At 45.2% G+C, this 19,992-nt stretch overlaps 1 protein-coding gene across 3 annotated transcripts in view; it reads left to right on the forward strand.

Annotated features, from left to right (window-relative positions):
• Positions 1–19,992, forward strand: part of ZFP64 (ZFP64 zinc finger protein) — a 71,545-nt gene that overhangs the window by 4,704 nt on the left and 46,849 nt on the right. For 2 of the 3 annotated variants that reach the window (XM_006141906.3, XM_006141904.3), the window contains exons 2-4: positions 1,159–1,398; positions 16,156–16,317; positions 18,229–18,291. In XM_006141906.3, the coding sequence (XP_006141968.1) occupies positions 1,159–1,398; positions 16,156–16,317; positions 18,229–18,291 (465 nt within the window). The remainder of the gene's footprint in view (positions 1–1,158; positions 1,399–16,155; positions 16,318–18,228; positions 18,292–19,992) is intronic. The other variant, XM_006141905.3, reaches the window with a different exon arrangement.

A 19,992-nucleotide genomic window follows, 5' to 3' on the forward strand; every position in this document is an offset into this window, starting at 1 on the left:
TTCTACATGTTGGCTGGACCACTTTACATTCCCACCAGCAGTGTAGGAGAGTTCCCCTTTCACCACAGCCTCGCCAGCACTTACCATTTTTTGTTTTACTTTTTAATCTTCATCATTCTGATTGGGGTCAGGTGGTATCTCGTTATAGTTTTGATCTGCATCTCCCTTACGATGAGGGATGTTGAGCATTTTTTCATATGCTTTTTGGCTGTTCATATATCTTCCTTAGAGAGTTGTTTGTTTATTTTTCATCTTTTAATTGAGTTGATCATTTTTTTCTTTTTCGGGTTGGCCACTTGAGTTCCCTGTGTATTGTGATTATTGGTTCCTTATCTGATGCATAGTTTACAATAATACTTTCCCATTCTGAGGGTTGTCAATTCACACTAATTACTGTGTCTTTTGCTGGGCAGAAACTTCTTAGTTTGATGTAATCTGACTTGTCTGTTTTGGGGCTTATTCCTAACAGTTAATTAGTGTGTCGCAGACTCTCCTTTTAGATCTAGCAAGCTTTCCTTTACATATTGGGGTGCACAGATTTTTATAAGTGTTTTAACTTCTTGATGAATCAGCCCTCTTACTACTATATAATGCCCTTCTTTGTCTTTTCTTACAGTTTGGACTTAAAGTCTTTTTTGTCTGGAATCAGTATCGTGACTCCAGTGCTTTTTTGGTTTCCAATTGTGTGGAATACCTTTTCCAGCCCTTCACTTTTAGTCTGTGTATGTCTTTATCCATGAGGTGTGTTTCTTGCAGGCAGCAGATAGAGGGTTTCTATTTTTTTTAATCCGTTCAGCCAGTCTGTGTTTCTTGATTGGAGAATTTGGAGGACTGGCTTTCATAATGACCTTTTAATTAGGGTAGGAGAAGGCTGCTGGTCCTGCAAAGAGCAGGGCAGCCCCGCAGATCAAATAATTCCTCTTACAAAACATGCCACTAGTGCCCCACAGGTGACAATGCGTCATGAGCCATGGGTTGGAGCTGGGCACATTGCTGCTAGGACAGAAATGGGATTGCATTTGCAGGAAAGAAGAGGGCGGTAAAATGGCTATGAGGCCACCACTTTGCCATGTCTGCCGCCGTGTATGCGAATCTGCTTTGCATTATGATTTGAAGCTGTTTGGAACTAATCTGCGACTTCCTCCTTGTCCCCTGGAGTTCCAGGTGGCACGACGGTGCTGGTCGAGCTGACTCCTGACATCCATATTTGCGGCATCTGCAAACAGCAGTTTAACAACCTGGACGCCTTTGTAGCTCACAAGCAGAGTGGCTGCCAGCTGACCAGCACATCCGGGGCTGCCCCCAGCACAGTCCAATTTGTATCGGAGGAAACAGTGCCTGCCACCCAGACTCAGACCACCACCCGAACCATCACTTCGGAGACTCAGACGATCACAGGTACGGGCTAGGGGGCCAGGGAAGGCTTGAAAGTAGGCCTGGCTATGTTCCAGACACCTCCATGGAACTTGTTAAAAATCTTGATTCCCAGGGCCCACCGCCCCCCACCCCAGGTTACCAATTCATTATTTTTAACAAGCTCCACTGGGAGGGCAGCTGTCCAGCCAAGTTCTGGAGCTGCAAGGTTAAGACATTAAGTATTAAGCAGTTACAAACATCTCACATGTTTAACAAAACAGACACAAAGTAGATTCTAAGATAAAAACCTATACACCAAGAAAAAAATGCTTGCAGAAAATATGTTCCAATTGAAAAAAGAAAAAGGGTGATGGTTTTGGGTGGCAGGAGCAGGTGTATATGATCGCTGAATTTGTATTACTTGTATAAAGCAACAAAAAATATTTTCTTTAAAAACAACAATCTCCGAGAGGAGTTGATGCCTCCACTTTCTTGTGCTGCTGAACAGGGAAACAGGAAAACTCATCCATGTCTGCTCATTCCACCAGAAATAAATTACAGATGGATTGAAAATGTAAATGTGTGTGATAAAGCCATAAACGTTCTAGAATGAATATTGTACCCAGAGATACCCACATTCATATGCATACACAGCTTACCTATACCTAGGCTTATACTCATGTAATCCATCCTAACTGGTCAGGCAGGTAACTCTAAAAGTATAAAACATGGGGGCCAGCAGGTGGTGTGGTAGTTACAGCACTGGACTCCCACATGGCCTACTACGGTTCAAGTCTCAGACCCAGTGGATTGAAAAATCATGCCAGGCATGAGTGTATGTGTGCTCCCAATCCCAAGAGAAGGATGGAGAAGAGATTGCCCTGGGAAGTGATTTCTCACTTTCCCTCTCTCTGTCCCTCTCCATCTCTAGCAAATACATGTGCCCTCTGGCAAAAAAACTTTTAAAAAATAAAAATAAAAGTATCAAACAGGGCCAGCTGCTGGCATGTGGTAACGATAGCCAGACCCCCATGTGGCCGACTGCTTACCCAGTTCAAAACTTGGACCCAGTGGTGTAAAAAACATGCCAGGCGTGTGTGCATGCATGCTCAAAATCCTGAGAGCAGAAAAGGTTGGGGCAGGTGGGGAGGGGAGGATGCTTTCTAACTTTGTCTTTCTCTCTCTCTCTCTCTCTCTCTCTCCATCTTTCTCTCTGTGTCACTGTCTCTCTCCAGCAAGGTCACACACCCTATAGCAAATTAACAACAGAAAAACAAAAGTATAAAATAACCTATTTATGAATCATATCATATGGACAGCACCGGTTCCAGTGGGGAAATGGAGAATATATTCAAATTTTGAAAATATATAGGGACCAGCAGTTAGCATAATGGCTATGTCGCTGGACTCCCATGTAGTCAACCACAGTTTGAGTCCCGGACCTGGTGGCTTAAACTCACGCCAGATGCATGTGCATGCGTGCCCACGGCCCCGAGAGGAGAATGGAGGATTGCAGCGTGACCATCCCCACAGGGGGCAGTTTGTCGCTTTCTATCTCTCTCTCTTTCTGGCGAGCGCATGCCCCCTGTAGCGAAAACCTCTCAAAAAAAAAAAAAAAATTAATATGCTTACCAAAGAGAGCAGGTTGTAGTCCATCCCCTAAAGGGAAAGTATAAATGCGATTGCAAATAAAGTTACTATTTTTCAAAAAAAAAAAATATACATATATATATACACAAAGTTTAAAGACAACAACTTATTAAACAATTTACAGCATATTTAGCTAAAGGCCTAATACCCCTTGTGTACAAAGAACTCTTAAAAAGCAGTAAAAGTAGAGTAGGAAGTACAAGTGGAAAAGTCAGTGGAGGGCAGAGAGGATACAGAGACCACTGAGCAGAAAACGATGTCCCAGGCCTTAGTGGTTAACAAAATGTGGGTCTCAATAAGTCTAAAAAAAATACCACTTTCATTTTCTGGAGATGTAAACTTATATAATCCGGGTGATTTGATTGCTTTCAAATTTTACATCTTGAAATCTCTTAGTTTAAAATGTACATAAACACATTTACCTAATAAGTCTATTTCTAGGTATTTACCCTATAAAATGCCATAAGAAAAAGTACAATGACAGTTATTTACAGTATCTAGTGTAAAGAAAGTGGACCCATGGAGCCAGCAGATGGCATAGTGGTTAAGGCACTGGACTCCCAGATGGCTGACTATGGTTTGAGTCTCGGATCTGGCAGCTTACTTTCTTATTTTCCTGCTCTCTCTCTCTCTTTCTCTGGTCAAATTAAAAAATAATAAAACAATTGGGACCAGCAGTTAGTGTAATGGCTATGTCCCCAGACTCCCCTGTAGCCAACCGGGGTTCAAGTCCTGGACCCAGTGGCTTAAATTCACACCGAGTGCATGTGTGTGCGTGCCCAAGACCCCAAGAGGAGAAAGTAGGAGAAGGGATTATGGTGTGGCCATCCCCCCCTAGGGGGTGATTTCTCGCTTTCTGTCTCTCTGTGTCTCTCTGTCTTTCTGGTGAGCACACACGCCCTATAGCAAAAACCTCTCAAAATAATAATAATAATAATAATAACAATAAATAAAATTAAATAATTTTAAAAAAAGAAAGTGGAACCTTTTGTATGTCAAGAGGGAGTTAGATAATAAGCCTCAGAGATTCAGACAAGGAATATGATAAAGCCTTGGAAAGGAGCTAGATTTGTAGACACAGATGTATTGTCAAGGTCAGTGTAAATATATGTAGACAGATGCATATATATTTTATGGTATATTCAAGGAAAGCTTCTAGAAAAAGGATGAGAGGGACCAGCAGGTAGTGTGGTGGTTAAGGTGCTGGATCCTACATGACCAACTCTACAGTTTAAGTCCCAGACCTGGTGGCTTGAAAATCACGCCAAGCACATGTGATTTGGGGCACATGTCCAAAATCCTGCAAGGAGACTGGAGGAGAAGGCATTGTGGCATGGCCATGCCTCCTAGAGGGTGATTTCTCACTTTCCCTTTCTCTCTCTCTCTCTCTCTCTGTCGGGAACACACACCCTATGGCAAAAACAAACAAGAATGAGAAAGATGACTTAAATGAGAGGAGTAGGCTGTGTGTGAAGTATTGGAGAGTGGTGGAGACTGTGGTCGAGAGGAGAGATCCTGCATGGCTCATCTGAAAGTGCTGCTGCTCTTTGGCTCCGGCCAGTTTGATATTTGTTTTTCTCAGAGAAGCTGAAAAAATTTTGAAATGTGCCAAGTTTGAAAACTTTGTTGGCCACACAGAATACATCTGTGAGCTCATTTGAGCCTACAAGTCCTGCAGAGCTTAGTCTCAGAGAATATTTACCAATAGTTCATCTGGAGGAGGGGAGAATGTCTGAAGCGGGGAGCCAACGTTTACCTTATAAACTGGGCATTGGTGCCATGTTGGAATGTTAGGCAACCAGCAAAGTTTTGTGGGTTATTTTGTAATGCCTCCAAAAGGGTATTTCCTCTGAGTTTTTGTTTATGTTTTTTGTTTGCTTGTTTGTTAACTTGCTGTAAGTCATTCACCTCCCCTGGGGACATGGCTGCACCACAATCCCTTCTCCATCTTCCTCTTGTAATTTTGGGCACCTGTGCGTGGTGTTTTTCAAGTGAACAGGTCGGGGACTCAAACCACATAGTTGACCCTATGGGATCCAGCTGCCATAACCACCATGCCTCCTGTGTGGTGCTCTACTGAGTTTTGTTTGTTTTTAAGAGGTTTTTGCCTTAGGGCTGGGGGGGGCGAGGGGGGGCGAAGCAGAGACAGTGAGAGAGAAAGTGAGAAATATTGCCTGGGGGGATGGCCACACCACAATCCTTTTTCCTCCAGTCTCCTCCTGAGATCTTGGGCGCACACATACATGCACGCATGCCCGATGGGATTTTCAAGCCTCTGGGTTCAAGACGTGAATCGCAGTCAGCCATGTGGAAGTCTAGCAACATAACCACTATACTCTCTGCTGGCCACTCTACTGTGTTTTTAAATTTTGAAATAAAATTAACTGATCCCCTTAGCCTAATAAAAAGGACCTTGAGATCATCCCACTTTCTCCTGAGGCCATCCAAGAAAGTTACCGAGAACATGTAAAAACTGGGAAACACACGAGTGATTGGCCTGGGACGATTTTGTTTTCTCTTTCGTTTTCTAGGTTTTTTTGTTTTTGTTTTTGTTTTTGCCTTAGGGTGTGTGTGCTTGCTGGAGAGAGACAGGAAGAGGGAAGATGAGAAGTCACTCCCCAGGGGAGGTGGTCATGCTGCAATCCCTTCTCTATGTTCTCCTCGGCATTTGAAGCACACGCTCACATGTGCTCCGTGTGATTTTTCAGGCCACTAGGTCCAGGACTCGAGCTGTAGGCTCGGCCATGTGGGATCCAGCACCGTAACCTCTACACCACCTGCTGGCCCTATTTTCTTACTTTACAACCTGGACAAACTGAGGCTGCTCGAGCAACCAGATGTGGAGGCGTGGCCACAGGCTCGGCAGGCCTGGGACAGGTGCTGGCCCTGACCCTCCTGATCTTCCTGAAGACTTGAGTTTGGTTTCCTGTCCCCGTAAACAAACTCCAGTACCCCCACACTAGGTGCGACACACACCAAGAGACACCCCACAGCATGGCTTCAAGGACACACTTGTAGTGGTCATGGTCTGTCTTGCTTCTGAGCTTTTACTTAGGCCGTTTCCTCTGCTGAGTCCCTTCCCCTCCTTCACCTGGCTGCTGCCATCCCAGCCTCGAGACCTGTAGATCCCAGACAGTCCACACGCAGGGCATGGCTTCCCCTCCGGCTCTGCCCTCCCCTCCGTCTACAACAGCCGAATCAACTCCTTTCTGCTTTTCGAATGAGCCACGTTTCCTCTGGTCTCAGCCCTGGTATGTGCTGTTCCTCCTGCCTGGAACTGGGTCTCATGCCTTTGTCAGAGCTGAGCTTAAAGGCATTTTCTCGGATAAGCTAGTAGCGTGAGATTAAGGCATCCGCATCCCACATGGCCCACGGTATAGTTCAAGTCCTGGACTGGCAACTTGAAACTTGCCTGGAATATGCATGTGTGCCCAAAAACCTGACAGGAGGGGAAAATGGAGGAGAAGGGATTGCATGACCTCCTCTGTGGTTGGACGGAGGTCTCACTTTCTCTTTCTCTCACAAGCGCGCCTACTTTCTAGCAATTTTTTTAAAAAGTCATCTTCTCAAAGGGCGCTTCTTTGACACTCACATGCCCTGTTCTCCCAGACCACCACATCTCTAGGATTGCATGATTCTATGAGAAATAACTGAAGGTCTATTGGCAGCATTGACCTGTAAGCACCCTGAGGTCAAGGAACTGCACCCCTCTTGCTGGCCACTGGACCCCCAGCTCGTAGAATAGCACTCGACCCAAGGGTACCCCTTGTTTGCTGAGTGAACAACTCCTCGATGTGAAGCAGACCCTACCACCAAATACCTGCCCCTTCTTTTGTCCTCCTAGTTCCTTGTTCAAAGGAACTCGTCAGGTGGAAAGTAAAATTTATTCTCAGTCCTCTTTTTAGCATTATCACTGCTCTGCAACCTCTCGATCTTGCCAGGCTTGAGTTTTGCTGACCACCAGGATGCTCAGGCCAGGCCTGGAGGCCCCTCTCATCCAGCTCCCAGGGGCTTCCCCTGCTCGAGCTCCAGAGACAGATTCCAGGTGTGTAGCCGAGGCCGCCCTGACATCCCCAGGCCATGGGCAAGGCACTCACTCTCTCTCTTAATAGTCCTCATCGGCAAAGGGAAGGTACATCCTACCAAGCACTGGGTTGCTGTGAGGGTTCTGCAGTACGAAGGGCCTGGGACGGAGTAAGTGGGAATACTCGGAGAATGATCGGTCCAGCTCCCACTACCCTTGGGGAGGCCCATGAAAGGTGATGAGTGGCTGGGAGGTTTGCGGTGTAATTTGTCTCGGCCTAATTCTGCTCCTCTTCCTGGTCGGCCCAGCTGAATGCTGCTAGTTTTGCTCATTCGCACTGGGGTGGGTTTTCTGGACTTAGCTTCCCCCCAAATTTGAGCTTCAGTGTTCTACTAGCTGGCAGTTCCCAGACCTGCCTTTGGGCCAGGATCCCCGGGGAGCTTGTTAAAGATATCAGGGCTCAGGCTCCAGTGCTGAAGCTCTGGCATCTGCATTGTTAACAAGCTCCCCGGGGATTCCAGGTCTCCGCCAGGTTGGAGAGTCACTCACAGCCCACGGCCACCCACCGTCTGGGTGCTGCTCCAGATAGCCTCGTGCAGACATTTTCCAGACTTCGGTGTACCCCTTCTGTCCTGGAGTAAGTCAGACCCTTCTTCACTCAGCTCATGTGTCTCCTCTCTGCCCAGTACTCGTCAGGTGGAAAGTAAAATTTATTCTCAGCCTGCCAGCTCTGAAAGCTACCTATTGTTTGGCATATGATTTAAGAACTTCCATAAAGGAGCAAGAAAATTAGGTGTTGGTGCTGGTGGGAAAAAAAAAAAATAGCACCCCACATATATTTTCCAAGTTCAAGGCTTAAAATCATGGAGTGTCGGAGTCAGGTCCTGAGTTTGAATGTTGGTTACATAGAGGCATTGGAACCATGTGACCATGGCAAATTGCAAGAGCCCTGAGTGTCTCATGTTTTTAAAAAGAATTATTTTATTTTTTAACTTTGCTATAGAGCACGTGCACTCACCAGAGAGAGTGAGAGAAGGCAAGAAAGTAAGCCATCAGGTCTGGGACTTGAACTGTAGGAGTCCAGCGCCCCAGCCACCATGCCATCTACTGACCACTGTCTCTCCTTTTAAAATGAGGCCAAGAATAAATAGGCAACAGCATTTGGTAGTGAAGCACCTGAGTCAGACTGCCTGGGTTCAAATTGTGGCCATGCCACTTGTTAACTGTGAGACCTCAGACACGTGATTTGTGGTGTATGCGTGTGTTTATTTCTCCAGCAGAGCAGGGGGCATGCTGACAGTGTGTGCGCTGCAGAGGGTCCCAGCCAGGCTCCAGTGGGCTCCTGCATGGACACGCCTACAGCTGTCCGCGTTAGCTCTCATGACTCACTGAGTCGGTGGACTGGGGAGACGAAATCAAACAGCACACAGAAAGTGCTGGCACAGAGCCTCTGGTGGCCAGCCCCAGCTGAGAGTAGTTAAATCGATCACTTGACCAAGAATGATCTTTCCCATCACTTCTGCTGACTCCTACTCTTGAGACCCCAGGTTAAGTCACCACCCAGAAGCCAGTTATGATTTCTCCTTCCTGTCACTGAGGTGAGGCTGCTCACTGTTTCTGGCCTGGCATTCATCACAGTTGTCATGATGTCATTCTTTGGTGACCAGCAGTTTTTCATTCTTGGGAGAAGTGAATTGAGATGTGGTCGGGGGGCTGGCAGTAGATACTCCAGTGAAGGGGATGGCCCGTGGTCAGCTGGCTGAGGAAAAGAGACCTGGCCCCGGCAGCCAGCAGCGTGGAGGCAGGCCCGGTGGGGCAGGGCCAGCCATAGGTGGGACATGCTGTTCTCCTCTGAGCATACACACCTACAGTGGACAGTGCCACTCTGCCACTCAGTGGAGCCAGACAGAAACAGGACCACCTGCTGTCATGGCTGAGCCCAGACAGACTAGGGACACTGTGCAGCCGCAGAATCCCAGCCACACCCCCACCCCCTGCCCTGGTTCAGCTGAGCCACAGCACTCCCACGCCTATCAAAACTTTAGTCTCACTCTAGTCTTCTCTCTCTTTATTTATTTATTTTTTTAGTTTGCCATAGGACACATGCACTCACCAGAGAGACGAACAGAGAGAGAGAGAGAGAGAATATGAGAAATCTTCCGCTGGGATTGTGATGGCCACATCACAATCCCTTCTCCTCCACTCTCTTCTTGAGATTTTGGGCACGCACTGAATGAGTACAGGAGGAGGCAGCCGTCGGGTGAGATCTGTGGATATGAATAGTGCACATGGCATGGCATCTGCCCTACCAGGGGCGCTCGCGGAGGGTAGCTTCGGGTTGTTATGGGCTGGCTGCTGGAGCTGAGATAGTGGAGATGCTTGCCTTTGGAGGACTCTAAGCTTCCCAGGGAGGAGAGAAGGATTTAGGCCCAAGACATATGTGCTGAGCAGTCTGTGACAAGTCACGCCTTAAGAGTGCAAAGAATTGGGACCAGCAAATGGTGTAATGGCTATGTCACTGAACTCCCATGCAGTCGACTGTGGTTCAAGTCCCAGACCCAGTGGCTTAAACTCAGGCCAGGCGCGTATGCATGCATGCCCAAGATCCCGAGAGAAGAATGGAGGAGAAGGGATTGCAGCATGGCCATGCCCCCTAGGGGGTGATGTCTCACTTTATGTCTCTCTTTCTCTCTCTCTGTTTTTCTGGTGAGCATATGCGCCCTATAGCAAAAACCTCTCCAAAAAAAAAAAAAATAGAGTGCAAAGAATTAATGTAATATACTGGTTCCAACTGGGAGAGCCAAGGGGAAAATTCATGAATTAGATCAAATATAAAGTAGGTCTTGAAAGACACATTGGCCTTTAGAAGGAAGATGGTGGGAAGAGGGCATTTCCTGGTTGGAGGTGGGGAAGCTCAGGGCGGGATCTGAAAACCATCAGAGATACTAGGGAGCAGGTATATAACAGGAGTCACTCTTCAGCTCCAGTCTCGATTCTGTTTCTGACAGAGCTGGGGAGCCATTGAGAGTTGTTCAGCATGTGAGTGATTTGGTAAGACAAACTAGGTCATGATTGCCAGAAGGATCTGGAAAGGAAGGCTGGGTGTGCAGAGAAGTTCCACTCGCGATTTTCCATCTTTCCTGTGGTGAATTCCTGGTTCAGTGCAGGTTAATTTATTATCTGGGACTGTTCGTTCTCCCAGAACAGGCCCCTACTTCGGCTCTCACTGAAGCCAAAGAGGATAGACGTGGTAATGGAGAGCGAGCAGGGATGCAGCTGGGTCCCAGAGAGGCTGAACCAGAAGCTGGAAGTATCTTAGGGCCTCCACAACCCTAGTAGCTCAGACGGTGGTCCAAGGACCACCCACCACCTGGGAGCACTCAGCTTCTCCCAGAACGACTGAATGGCATTTAAATGTGGGTGAGATGCTGAGGTCAGTGTGCTCTTACAAGGGAGAATCACTGCTCCCCGGGATGGGGGTGGGAGGCTGTGGGGGGAGGGCGGTGTTTCCCTAAGCTGTGCTTTTTGAAGAAAGAACATCCTACCTGAGGGTCTTAGTTCCAGTGTCTAAGGGAGTCTGACTGGCCCAGCTCTGGCAGGTATCAGCCCTGGGCCAATGAGCGGGCTGCAGCAAGTGGGAGCGTGGTCAGGGATTCCATCATGGCCCTGAGTTTCCTTCCTCAGGACCTTTGGGCTCATTGGGACTGGACAGAGGCACACTGTAAGGTGCAGAAGTCCTTTGGGAACAGCATAAGAAGATTTTTAAAAACAAGGTGGATTTTCTTATCAGAAAGTGAATCCCAAATTTGTGGTTGAAATGCCTGTGTGGAGATCAAAAACCCTAAATGTGAATCCTAAGCATGAACAACACTACAGAAAAAAACAGACGGAAAAAAAAAATCAAGAAATTTTAATATATGACAATGGAGTAATATCTTTAATCTATAAAGAACATTTGCACATCAATGAGAAAAAGGTAAAAATTGTAATAAAAAAATGAACTAATAGCATAAACAGGCAGTTCATCAAAGAAGGTATGTGAATAGATAATAAATGTTGAAAAGGAGTTCATCCTAACTAATTATAAAAGAAATGTGAATTAAAATGATCTCATTTTGTCCTGTCAAATGGTGTCTTTGACAGTCATAGTAAAAGGGAGAAAGCAAATGATTTAAATTTCCAAAAGGATCTTATAATGTATCACCAAGCAATGAGACATCTATATCATTCTGGCTCAATTCAGCAATTTAGAGGGTCCGGAGAAACTAAGGATAAATTAAAAGTTCTGGATAGGTGTTATTTACGAAAGCAAATATGTAGAAACCTTCGCAGTGTTCAAGAAAGGGAATGACTAATTAAACTGTGAAACAACCACAATAATGGAATATTGTGTAGCCATTAGAAATCAGGTTTGGGGCACCAGTAGTTGGCGTAATGGCTATGTTGCTGGACCCCTATGTAGTCGGCTGCGGTTCAAGTCCCGGACCTGGTGGCTTAAACTCACGCCAGGCACGTGTGCGTGCATGCCCAAGATCCCGAGAGGAGAATGGAGGAGAAGGGATTGCAGCATGGCCATCCCCCCTGGGGGGTGATTTCTTGCTTTCTGTGTCTCTGTCTCTCTCTGTCTTTCTGGCAAGCGCACATGCCCTATAACAAAAACTTCTCCAAAAAAAAAAAAAAAGAAAGAAAGAAAGAAATCATGTTTTGGGGGCCAGCAGATGGCATAGTGGGTAAAGCACTAGACTCCCACATGGCTGACTGCAGTTCGAGTCCTGGATCTAGTGGCTTGAAACTCACACGGGATGCATGCGCATGTGTGCCCAAGATCTCAAGGGGAGAATGGAGAAGGGATTGTCCCACAGCCATCCTCCTGGGGATGGAAGTGCTTTCTTATTTTCTATGTTTCTGTCTCTGTCTCTCTAGGGAACACATGTGCCCTATAGCCACAATGTCTCAAAAAAAAAAAAAAAAAAAACAGAACAGAGGTGTTGGGGGCAGCCTGAGGTTGACTCAGTGGATCTGGGGTGGGGCCTGAGGATCCTCCTTTGTCACACGTTCCCGGGGCCCCCGGTGCTAAAGGTGCAGCACTGCAACACTTTGGGCACTAACAGAGCAAGGGAAAGCAGGAGCCAAGCCCCACGGAGTCCATGAAAACCATCCGCCAGAGCCAGGCGTGGCTGATTCGGGCATCAGGTACTTGGCGTGAAGACAGGGAACCCCGGTTTGTGAGGGCTTCCTGCTAACTTTCCACATAAGCCGTGTAGCTTTCCAAAACATATTGCCACTGAGGAAAACGGGAACCAGGAGTTTACTGGGAATCCAAATGCTGGCAGAACCCAGTGATATTTGACATTAGTGATGCCAGAGAGCTGGAGATCAGGGCCTGGGGCTCCTCTTGAATGCCCACAGGAATCCGAAAGGGCTCACTCAATAAAGTACAATAGCTAAGGAATAGGAAGGCATTGCATCACAGCGTGTTCACTGGCAGCATTTTTATCACATGTAAGATAAAGGTGCATCTTAGAATCCTTAATATTGCGGGTTCAAAGAATAAGGTGCTTGTTTTAACAGAAAATATGACAGTACTTTAAAAAGTTTGTAGAAAAATTAAAGTAAGAGTTTGAGCCAGCAGGTGGCATGGTGGCTGGGACACTGGATCCCGTGTGACAGACTCTGCAGTTCAAGCCTCAGGCCCAGCAGCTTCTGGAACATGCTGGGCACATGTGTACGTGTGCCTAAAATCCTGAGATGAGAATGGAGGAGAGGGGATTGCAGTGTGACCAATCCCACCTAAGGAGTGATTTCTTACTTTCTCTGTCTCTCTGTCTCTTTCTAGCAAGCACACATGCCCTATGGCAAAAAAAAAAAAAAAAAGTATGAGTTTATTTGGGTACATAAAAGATGAAGTCCAGAGGTCAGCAGGTGGCATAGTGTTTAAGGCACTGGAGTCCCACACAGCTGATCGTGGTTCAAAGCCTGGACTCAGTGACTTGAAAATCACACTGGGTGTGTGTGCGTGCATGTCCAAATTCTCAAGAGGAGAATATAAAAGAGGGGATGACAGTGTGACCAATCCCCCCTGAGGAGGGATTTCTCACTTTCTTTCTCTGTCTCTCTCTCTCTCTGTGTGCTCTTCTCTGCCATAGAGCACACAGGCCCTATGACAAAAAATATAGTAAAAAGTATGAGTTTATTTGGGTGCAAAAAATTTGAATTCCAGGGGCCAGCAGTTGGTATGATGGTTAAGGTACTGGATTCCCACGTGACTAATCGTGGTTCAAAGCCTGGACTCGGCAGCTTGAAAATCACACAGGGCACGTGTGTGCATGCCCAAAATCCTGAGAGGAAAATAGAAAACAAGGGATTTTTGCATGGCCCTCCACCCTGGAGGGTAGTTGCTCACTTTCCCTCTGTGTGTCTCACTCCAGTGAGGGCAAGGGCCCTATGGCAAAAAAATAAAATAAAATAATAATATTGAAATCCACACATAGTTTTTTCATCATATGCATTTTCTTTTCTTTTCATATGCATTTTTTTCCTTTACTTGGAGAGGTTTTTGCTATTGAACATGTGCGCTTACAAGAAAGAGAGACAAAGAGCCAGAAAGCGAGAAATCAGCCCCCAGGGAGGATGGGCATGGCGCAATCCCTTCTCCTCCATTCTCCTCTTGGGATCTTGGGCACACATGCACACGTTCCCAGCTCGAGTTTAAGCCACTGAGTCTAGGACTCGAACCGCGGTCGACTACGTGAGAGTCCAGCAACATAGCCATTACACTAACTGCTGGTCCCATCATATGCATTTTCCATAAACTTTTTGAAGAATATATAATTAGCGCTTCCCACCTGTGACATGAATATTATTGTTTTGGGCAAAGCCAAAATAGGGATTCTATAAATAAAGTGGCAAGAATGTCAAAGGACCTCAGTGACCAACACTTGGGAAACAGAATGTGACAGTAGCTCTCAAAATCAGCCCAACAGTTCACCCAGTGACCAAGCCCCATTAGCTTCTCACTTGAAGCCAACTCTCCTGTGACAAATTATAATGCATCCTAGCAAAGGAAGAAAGAAACTATTGCTTTTTTTTTTTACGAATTGTTTAATTCCATTTGAAATTGTTATTTTTTTTTTTTTAATTTGAACAGAGAGAGACAAAGAGAGAAAGGGAAAGCGAGAAAGCAAGCCGTCAGGTCCTAGAGTTGGACTGTGGTCAGCTGTATGGGAATATGGCACCTTTAACCACCACGCCACCTGCTGGCCCTGAAAGAAACTACTTCTAAGCCTCAAACCATAAACTCAGTTAATAAGCTAATCAGAAAAATTTTGTAAGTTAAAAAAAGAAGAAAGGAGTTTGAGACTGCTATCTTTTTTTTTTCTTTAATTGCCTGAGGGTGTGTGTTCAACAGAGAGAGCACCTTGTAGGACAGACATGCCATAATCCTTCTGCCTTCATTTCTCCATCCCATCAGGATTTGGGGCTCATACACACACACACACACACACACACACACACACACAGAGTGTTTTTCAAGCCACTGTGCTGGGACTCAAAATGCAGTTGGCCCTGTGGGATTCGACTCCCCATGCTCAGTGCGTCACCACCATGCTTCAGAGCTGGCTCCCTGGCTTATCTTTTTCAGTGATATTTTTTTGGGGGGCTCTTTTCCTTTTTATTTTTTTTTCCCTCAAAATGTCAGTAAGGGCACAGGATTTTTTTCTTCATTTTTACCTTTTTCTTTCAGTTTCTTTCTTATTTTCTTAAGGAATACTTACGCCGAGATTACTGAGTAGACTGGTTTTGCCTAGAATTCCATCCATCAGTTCCCTTTCCAGTGATTTGTTAAAATTTCAAGATACAACATATGAAAGTGCCTAATACACTTAACTGCAGTTAACAGACAATCTATCACAAATAAATTATTGGGTATTTCTTATTGATGTAAGAAGTAGTCTTAGAGCTCTGGCTCAGCATCTGATTCTCTTGCTTTCCCTTAGGGTTACAGAATGGCTGCCATAGATCCAGGCATCACATCTTCAGTCCAGCATGTCCAAAGTAGGGCAACCAGGGCAGTAAGAACGAGCTTTTCTCAACTACCTCTCTTTCTGCCTGAACCTTTTTTTTTTTTTTCTAGAGGGTACATGTACTTGCTGTTGAGAGATGTGGGTAGGAGAGCAAGACAGCACCCCCCTCCAGGAGGGACAATCATGGTACAAACCTTCTTCCTCCATTTCTCCCTCCTTTAAGGATTTTGGACATTATGCAAATGTGCCCAGCATTTTTTTTTTCTCCTTAAGCTGCTGGGTCCAAGACATAAACTATCTATCCAGTTGGCCATGTGGAATCCGGCCATCTTCACCATGCCACCAGGTGGCCATTTTTTTTATTTAGAGAGAGATTTTTGCTATAGGGCGCTCATGCTCACCAGAGAGACAGAAGGCAAGAAATCACCCCCAGGGCAGTTGGCCACACTGCAATCCCTCTCCATTCTCCTCTCAGGATGTTGGGCACACACACACACACACCCCCAGCCAAGCTGCTGGGTCCTGGACTTGAACTGTGGTCAACTACATGGCAGTCCAGCGACAACCAATATGCCATCTGCTGGTCCCCAGAGGGGAAATCTTGTACAGAAGTTCCACAGCAGATATTCTCAGGTGTTTCGTTGGCTAAAACTGGTTCAATGTTCACCCCTAAGCAGTAAAAGAAACTAAAAAAGTAATGTTCATTCTTTTCAAAGGTAGGAGGCAAGGGAATATTTGGGTACAGGTCACCGTTCCCTATCTGGGTTCTGTATCTGCAGATTTAACCAACTATGGAGAGAAAATATTAAAAAAGCAAAAGAAAACAAAAAATCTTGGTTGTATCTGTACTGAACACATACTTTTTTTTGTTATTATTCCCTAAACAATACAGTATAACAATTCTTAACATAGCATTTATATTGGTTTATATTATAAGTAAACTAAAATTGATTTAAAGTGTATGGGGGATGCATATTTGCGTTTTGGTATCTGTTGGAGTCTGGGCAGCGGGGTAGGGGGGTATTCCTGGAACCACTCCCCCATGCATACCAAAAAATGACTATTGATATTATGAAAATCTCTAATCATTGTGTCTTTTAGTTTCAGCCCCTGAATTTGTTTTTGAACATGGCTATCAAACTTACCTGCCCACGGAAAGCAATGAAAACCAGACAGCCACTGTCATCTCTCTCCCTGCCAAGACACGCACCAAGAAGCCAGCAACACCCCCTGCTCAGAAAAGGCTTAACTGTTGCTATCCAGGTAAAGGTGACAGTAGGTCCTGGTTGTGTAGGGGATGTGACCTTTAGCCAGGTGCCAGGGGTCTCCTCCTCAGTTCCTGAGAGCTGACTCTGGATGTGCTCCTAACCACTTGGCGTAGAAGTCCAAGCCCCAGGGCGTTTGCATCAGCACCAGGATTGTCTCTCCTGTCCCTGTCATTGTGCGTTGGGCCCTAAGATTTGACAGCCACAGGCCTTTGGAAGGGAACATAGGAGAATTTTAAGGTGCTGTTCATTTTTCTTCCTGTGCTGTAGTTTAGAAGACATCCTGTACTAGCAGATGGTATAATGGTTACGTTGCTGGACTCTCCACGTAGTCGACTGTGGTTCGAGTCCTGGACCCAGCGGCTTGAAATTTATGCTGGGCACATGTGCATGCATGCCCAAGATCCCAAGAGGAGAATGGAGGAGAAGGGATTGTGGCGTGGCCATCCCCACTGTGTGTGTGTGTGTGTGTGTGTGTGTGATTTCTCGCTTTCTGTCTCTCAGTTTCTCTGGCAAGCACACATACCCTATAACAAAAATCTCTCTAAAAAAAAAAATTTCTTCTCTTACTTTTGTCAATTTTTTATTTGGAAATTATTTCAGACTTACAGAAAAGTTGCAAAAAATAGTCCCAACAAGCCCTGTAGTCCACTTGTGTGTGTGTGTGTGTGTGTGTGTGTGATTTCTCGCTTTCTGTCTCTCAGTTTCTCTGGCAAGCACACATACCCTATAACAAAAATCTCTCTAAAAAAAAAAATTTCTTCTCTTACTTTTGTCAATTTTTTATTTGGAAATTATTTCAGACTTACAGAAAAGTTGCAAAAAATAGTCCCAACAAGCCCTGTAGTCCCTTCTTCTCAATTCCCCAAATGTTAACATTTTACCATAATTGCTTTGTCATCCTTTCTATACATGCATGCATTTTTCCCCAAACTATTGGGTCATCAGAAAAGTCATGATGTGTTTTTCAATGTTCTTCTATGCAAATATGCTATCATGACTTATAATATCATGACTTTTCTGACAGCCCAATATTTGGGAATAAGTTGGAAACATGCTGCCCCTTGTTCCCTAATATGCCTCAGTGTGTACTTCCTAGGAACAGGGACCTTCTTTTCTGTAACTACAGGGCAATCATCAAAATTAGGAAATGGGGTCAGCCAGGGGTATGATGGTTGAGACTGCTGGATCCCACACGGACAACTGCATGGTTTGAGTCCTGGACCCAGCAGCTTGAAGAACACATCGGGTACATGTGTGTGCAGGCCCAAAATCCTGAGAGAAGGATGGAAGAGAAGAGACTGTGGTGTGGGCATCCCTTTGAGGGGAGCTTTCTCACTCCCCACCTGCTTCCTCTCCAGTGAGTGCATACACACTGTAACAAATTTAAACAAAAATTTTCAGGAAATTAGTTTTTATATATACTATTGGCAAACTTACTGACCTTATTCAGATTGGACCAGTTGTTAAGCATTCCCCTATTATCCCCTCTATCAAAAACAAAACAAAACAAAAAACGGTCCAAAGTCTAATTCATCATAATTCACTGAATTTGATTTTTTGGGTCTTTCATTTCCTTTATTTCGGAATAGTTCCCAAGCTTGTATCTTCGTGACCTGGACACCGTTAAAAGCTAAGCTAGCTGTTATGTGAAATATGCTTTAATTGGAGCTCGCCTGGTGCCTCATAGTTGGGTCTGGCTGGTGCTCTTTCGGCAGGGACCATGGAAGTGATGATGCCCTCGGTGTGTCATGTGAGGAGGCACGCGCCATCTGCTGGTGTGGTGCCATTACTGTGGTGTTACTTCTGTCACCTGGTGACGTGGTTCCGCCAGTTCGCTCCTTTGAAGTTCTTGACACTCCCTTGGTAATTCATCGTTCCTTGTTTTTTGCTGCTTTATTTATTTTAGGTTGCCAATTCAAGACTGCCTACGGTATGAAGGACATGGAGCGCCATTTAAAAATTCACACGGGTGAGTGCCATTTCTTCACACGTGTGTCCTAAACGCCTGCTCTGAGGTAGGAGTGGGGACCTAACAGGTCAGATACGTGCTGTGACGCCCACCTCACTGGTTGTCACAGAATTGCAAATATGAACTAAATAAAAATAAAACGTTATTGGGACCAGCAGTTAGCGTAATGGCTATGTCACTGGACTCCCACATAGTCGACCGCGGTTCACATCCCGGACCCGGTGGCTTAAATTCACACCGGGCATGTGTGCATGCGTGCCCAAGGTCCCGAGAGGAGAATGGAGGAGACGGGATTGCGGCGTGGCCATCCACCCTAGGGGGTGATTTCTCGCTTTCTGTCTCTCTGTCTCTATCTGTCTGTCCGATGAGCGCTCATGCCCTATAGCATAAACCTCTCCAAAGGAAAAAAAAATTAAAAATAAATAAAACGTTATTTTTCCATGTGATTTTTGGCAGAAGATGATAAAATTCAGTACTGGAGAGGATGTGAGTAATTTAGTTTGTGAAAATGTGAACTGATATGCCAGCCCCTGGCCTCATGGTTAGGACAGCCAGATCCCATGTGGCCAACCTCATGGTTCGAGGCCCAGACCTAGCCACTTGTGGCCATGTGTGTGCATGCCCCAAATCCCAAAACATGCTGGGCACATGTGTGTATATGCCCAAATCCCGAAAAGAGGGAGAGCGGAAAAGCGATTGCAGAGTGATCATCTTCCACAAGGTAGTGCTTTCTCTCTCTTTCTCTCTCCGGCAAGTACACACACACCCTCTGACAGATTTTTAAAAATTAAAAATAAACAAAAATAATAAAACTAAGAAAGTGAGAACTGCTACAGCCATCTGAAAACTAACCTGCCAAAATTTGAGCACATGTATTTTTCTTCCTTTAAGGATTTCTCACTGTAAGGCAAATTATGTTAGTGTGTGTGTGTGTGTGTGTGTGTGTGTGTGTGTGTGTGATTGGTAAAAAGAAGAATAAGAGGAAAGAATAAGTGAATACATGAATATGTGTTATTTTTGAAATTTGGAAATAAGACTTTAATAAATACCTTTTTAAGAAACGGGCCAGCTAGTGGCATGGTGATTTGGGCAGCTCAGCCCCACATGGCCAGCTGCATGGCTCGAGTCCCAGATTAAGTGACTTGAAAACATGTCAGGCACATGAATGTGAGTGCCCAAAATCTGAAGAGAATTGAGGGGAAGAGATTGAAGTATGTTCATTCCCCAAGGAGATGCTTTCTCACTTTCCCTCTTCCTCTCTCTCGGTCTCTCCAGTGATCACACATGTCCTGAGTACACGTGCCCTAGAGCAAAATTTTAAAATTATAGAAAGGTCGATACACACAAAAAGAATGACTAGAGTGATTATTTCTGGTGATTTCAATTTTCTTTAATATATTATTTCTTATGTTTCATAGATTTTCTTATGGAGAGGGATTTGCTTTTAGATTTTTTTTAATTATTTATTTTTAATTCCACTTGCTCTTATTATTTTTTAATTTGACCAGAGAAAGACAGAGAGAAAAAAAAGGAAAACAAGAAAGCAAGCCTCCAGGTCTGGGACTTGAACCATGGTTGGCCATGTGGGAATCCAGTGCCTTTAACCACCACGCCACCTGCTAGCCCCACTTTTAGATTATTTTTTAACGTAGTATTCGATGCTCATATTTGAATAATGCAGACACATATAAATTCAAGTGT

This window comes from Tupaia chinensis, unplaced genomic scaffold (assembly GCF_000334495.1).
Source record: "Tupaia chinensis unplaced genomic scaffold, TupChi_1.0 Scaffold000066_1, whole genome shotgun sequence".
Taxonomy (NCBI): Eukaryota; Metazoa; Chordata; class Mammalia; order Scandentia; family Tupaiidae; genus Tupaia; species Tupaia belangeri.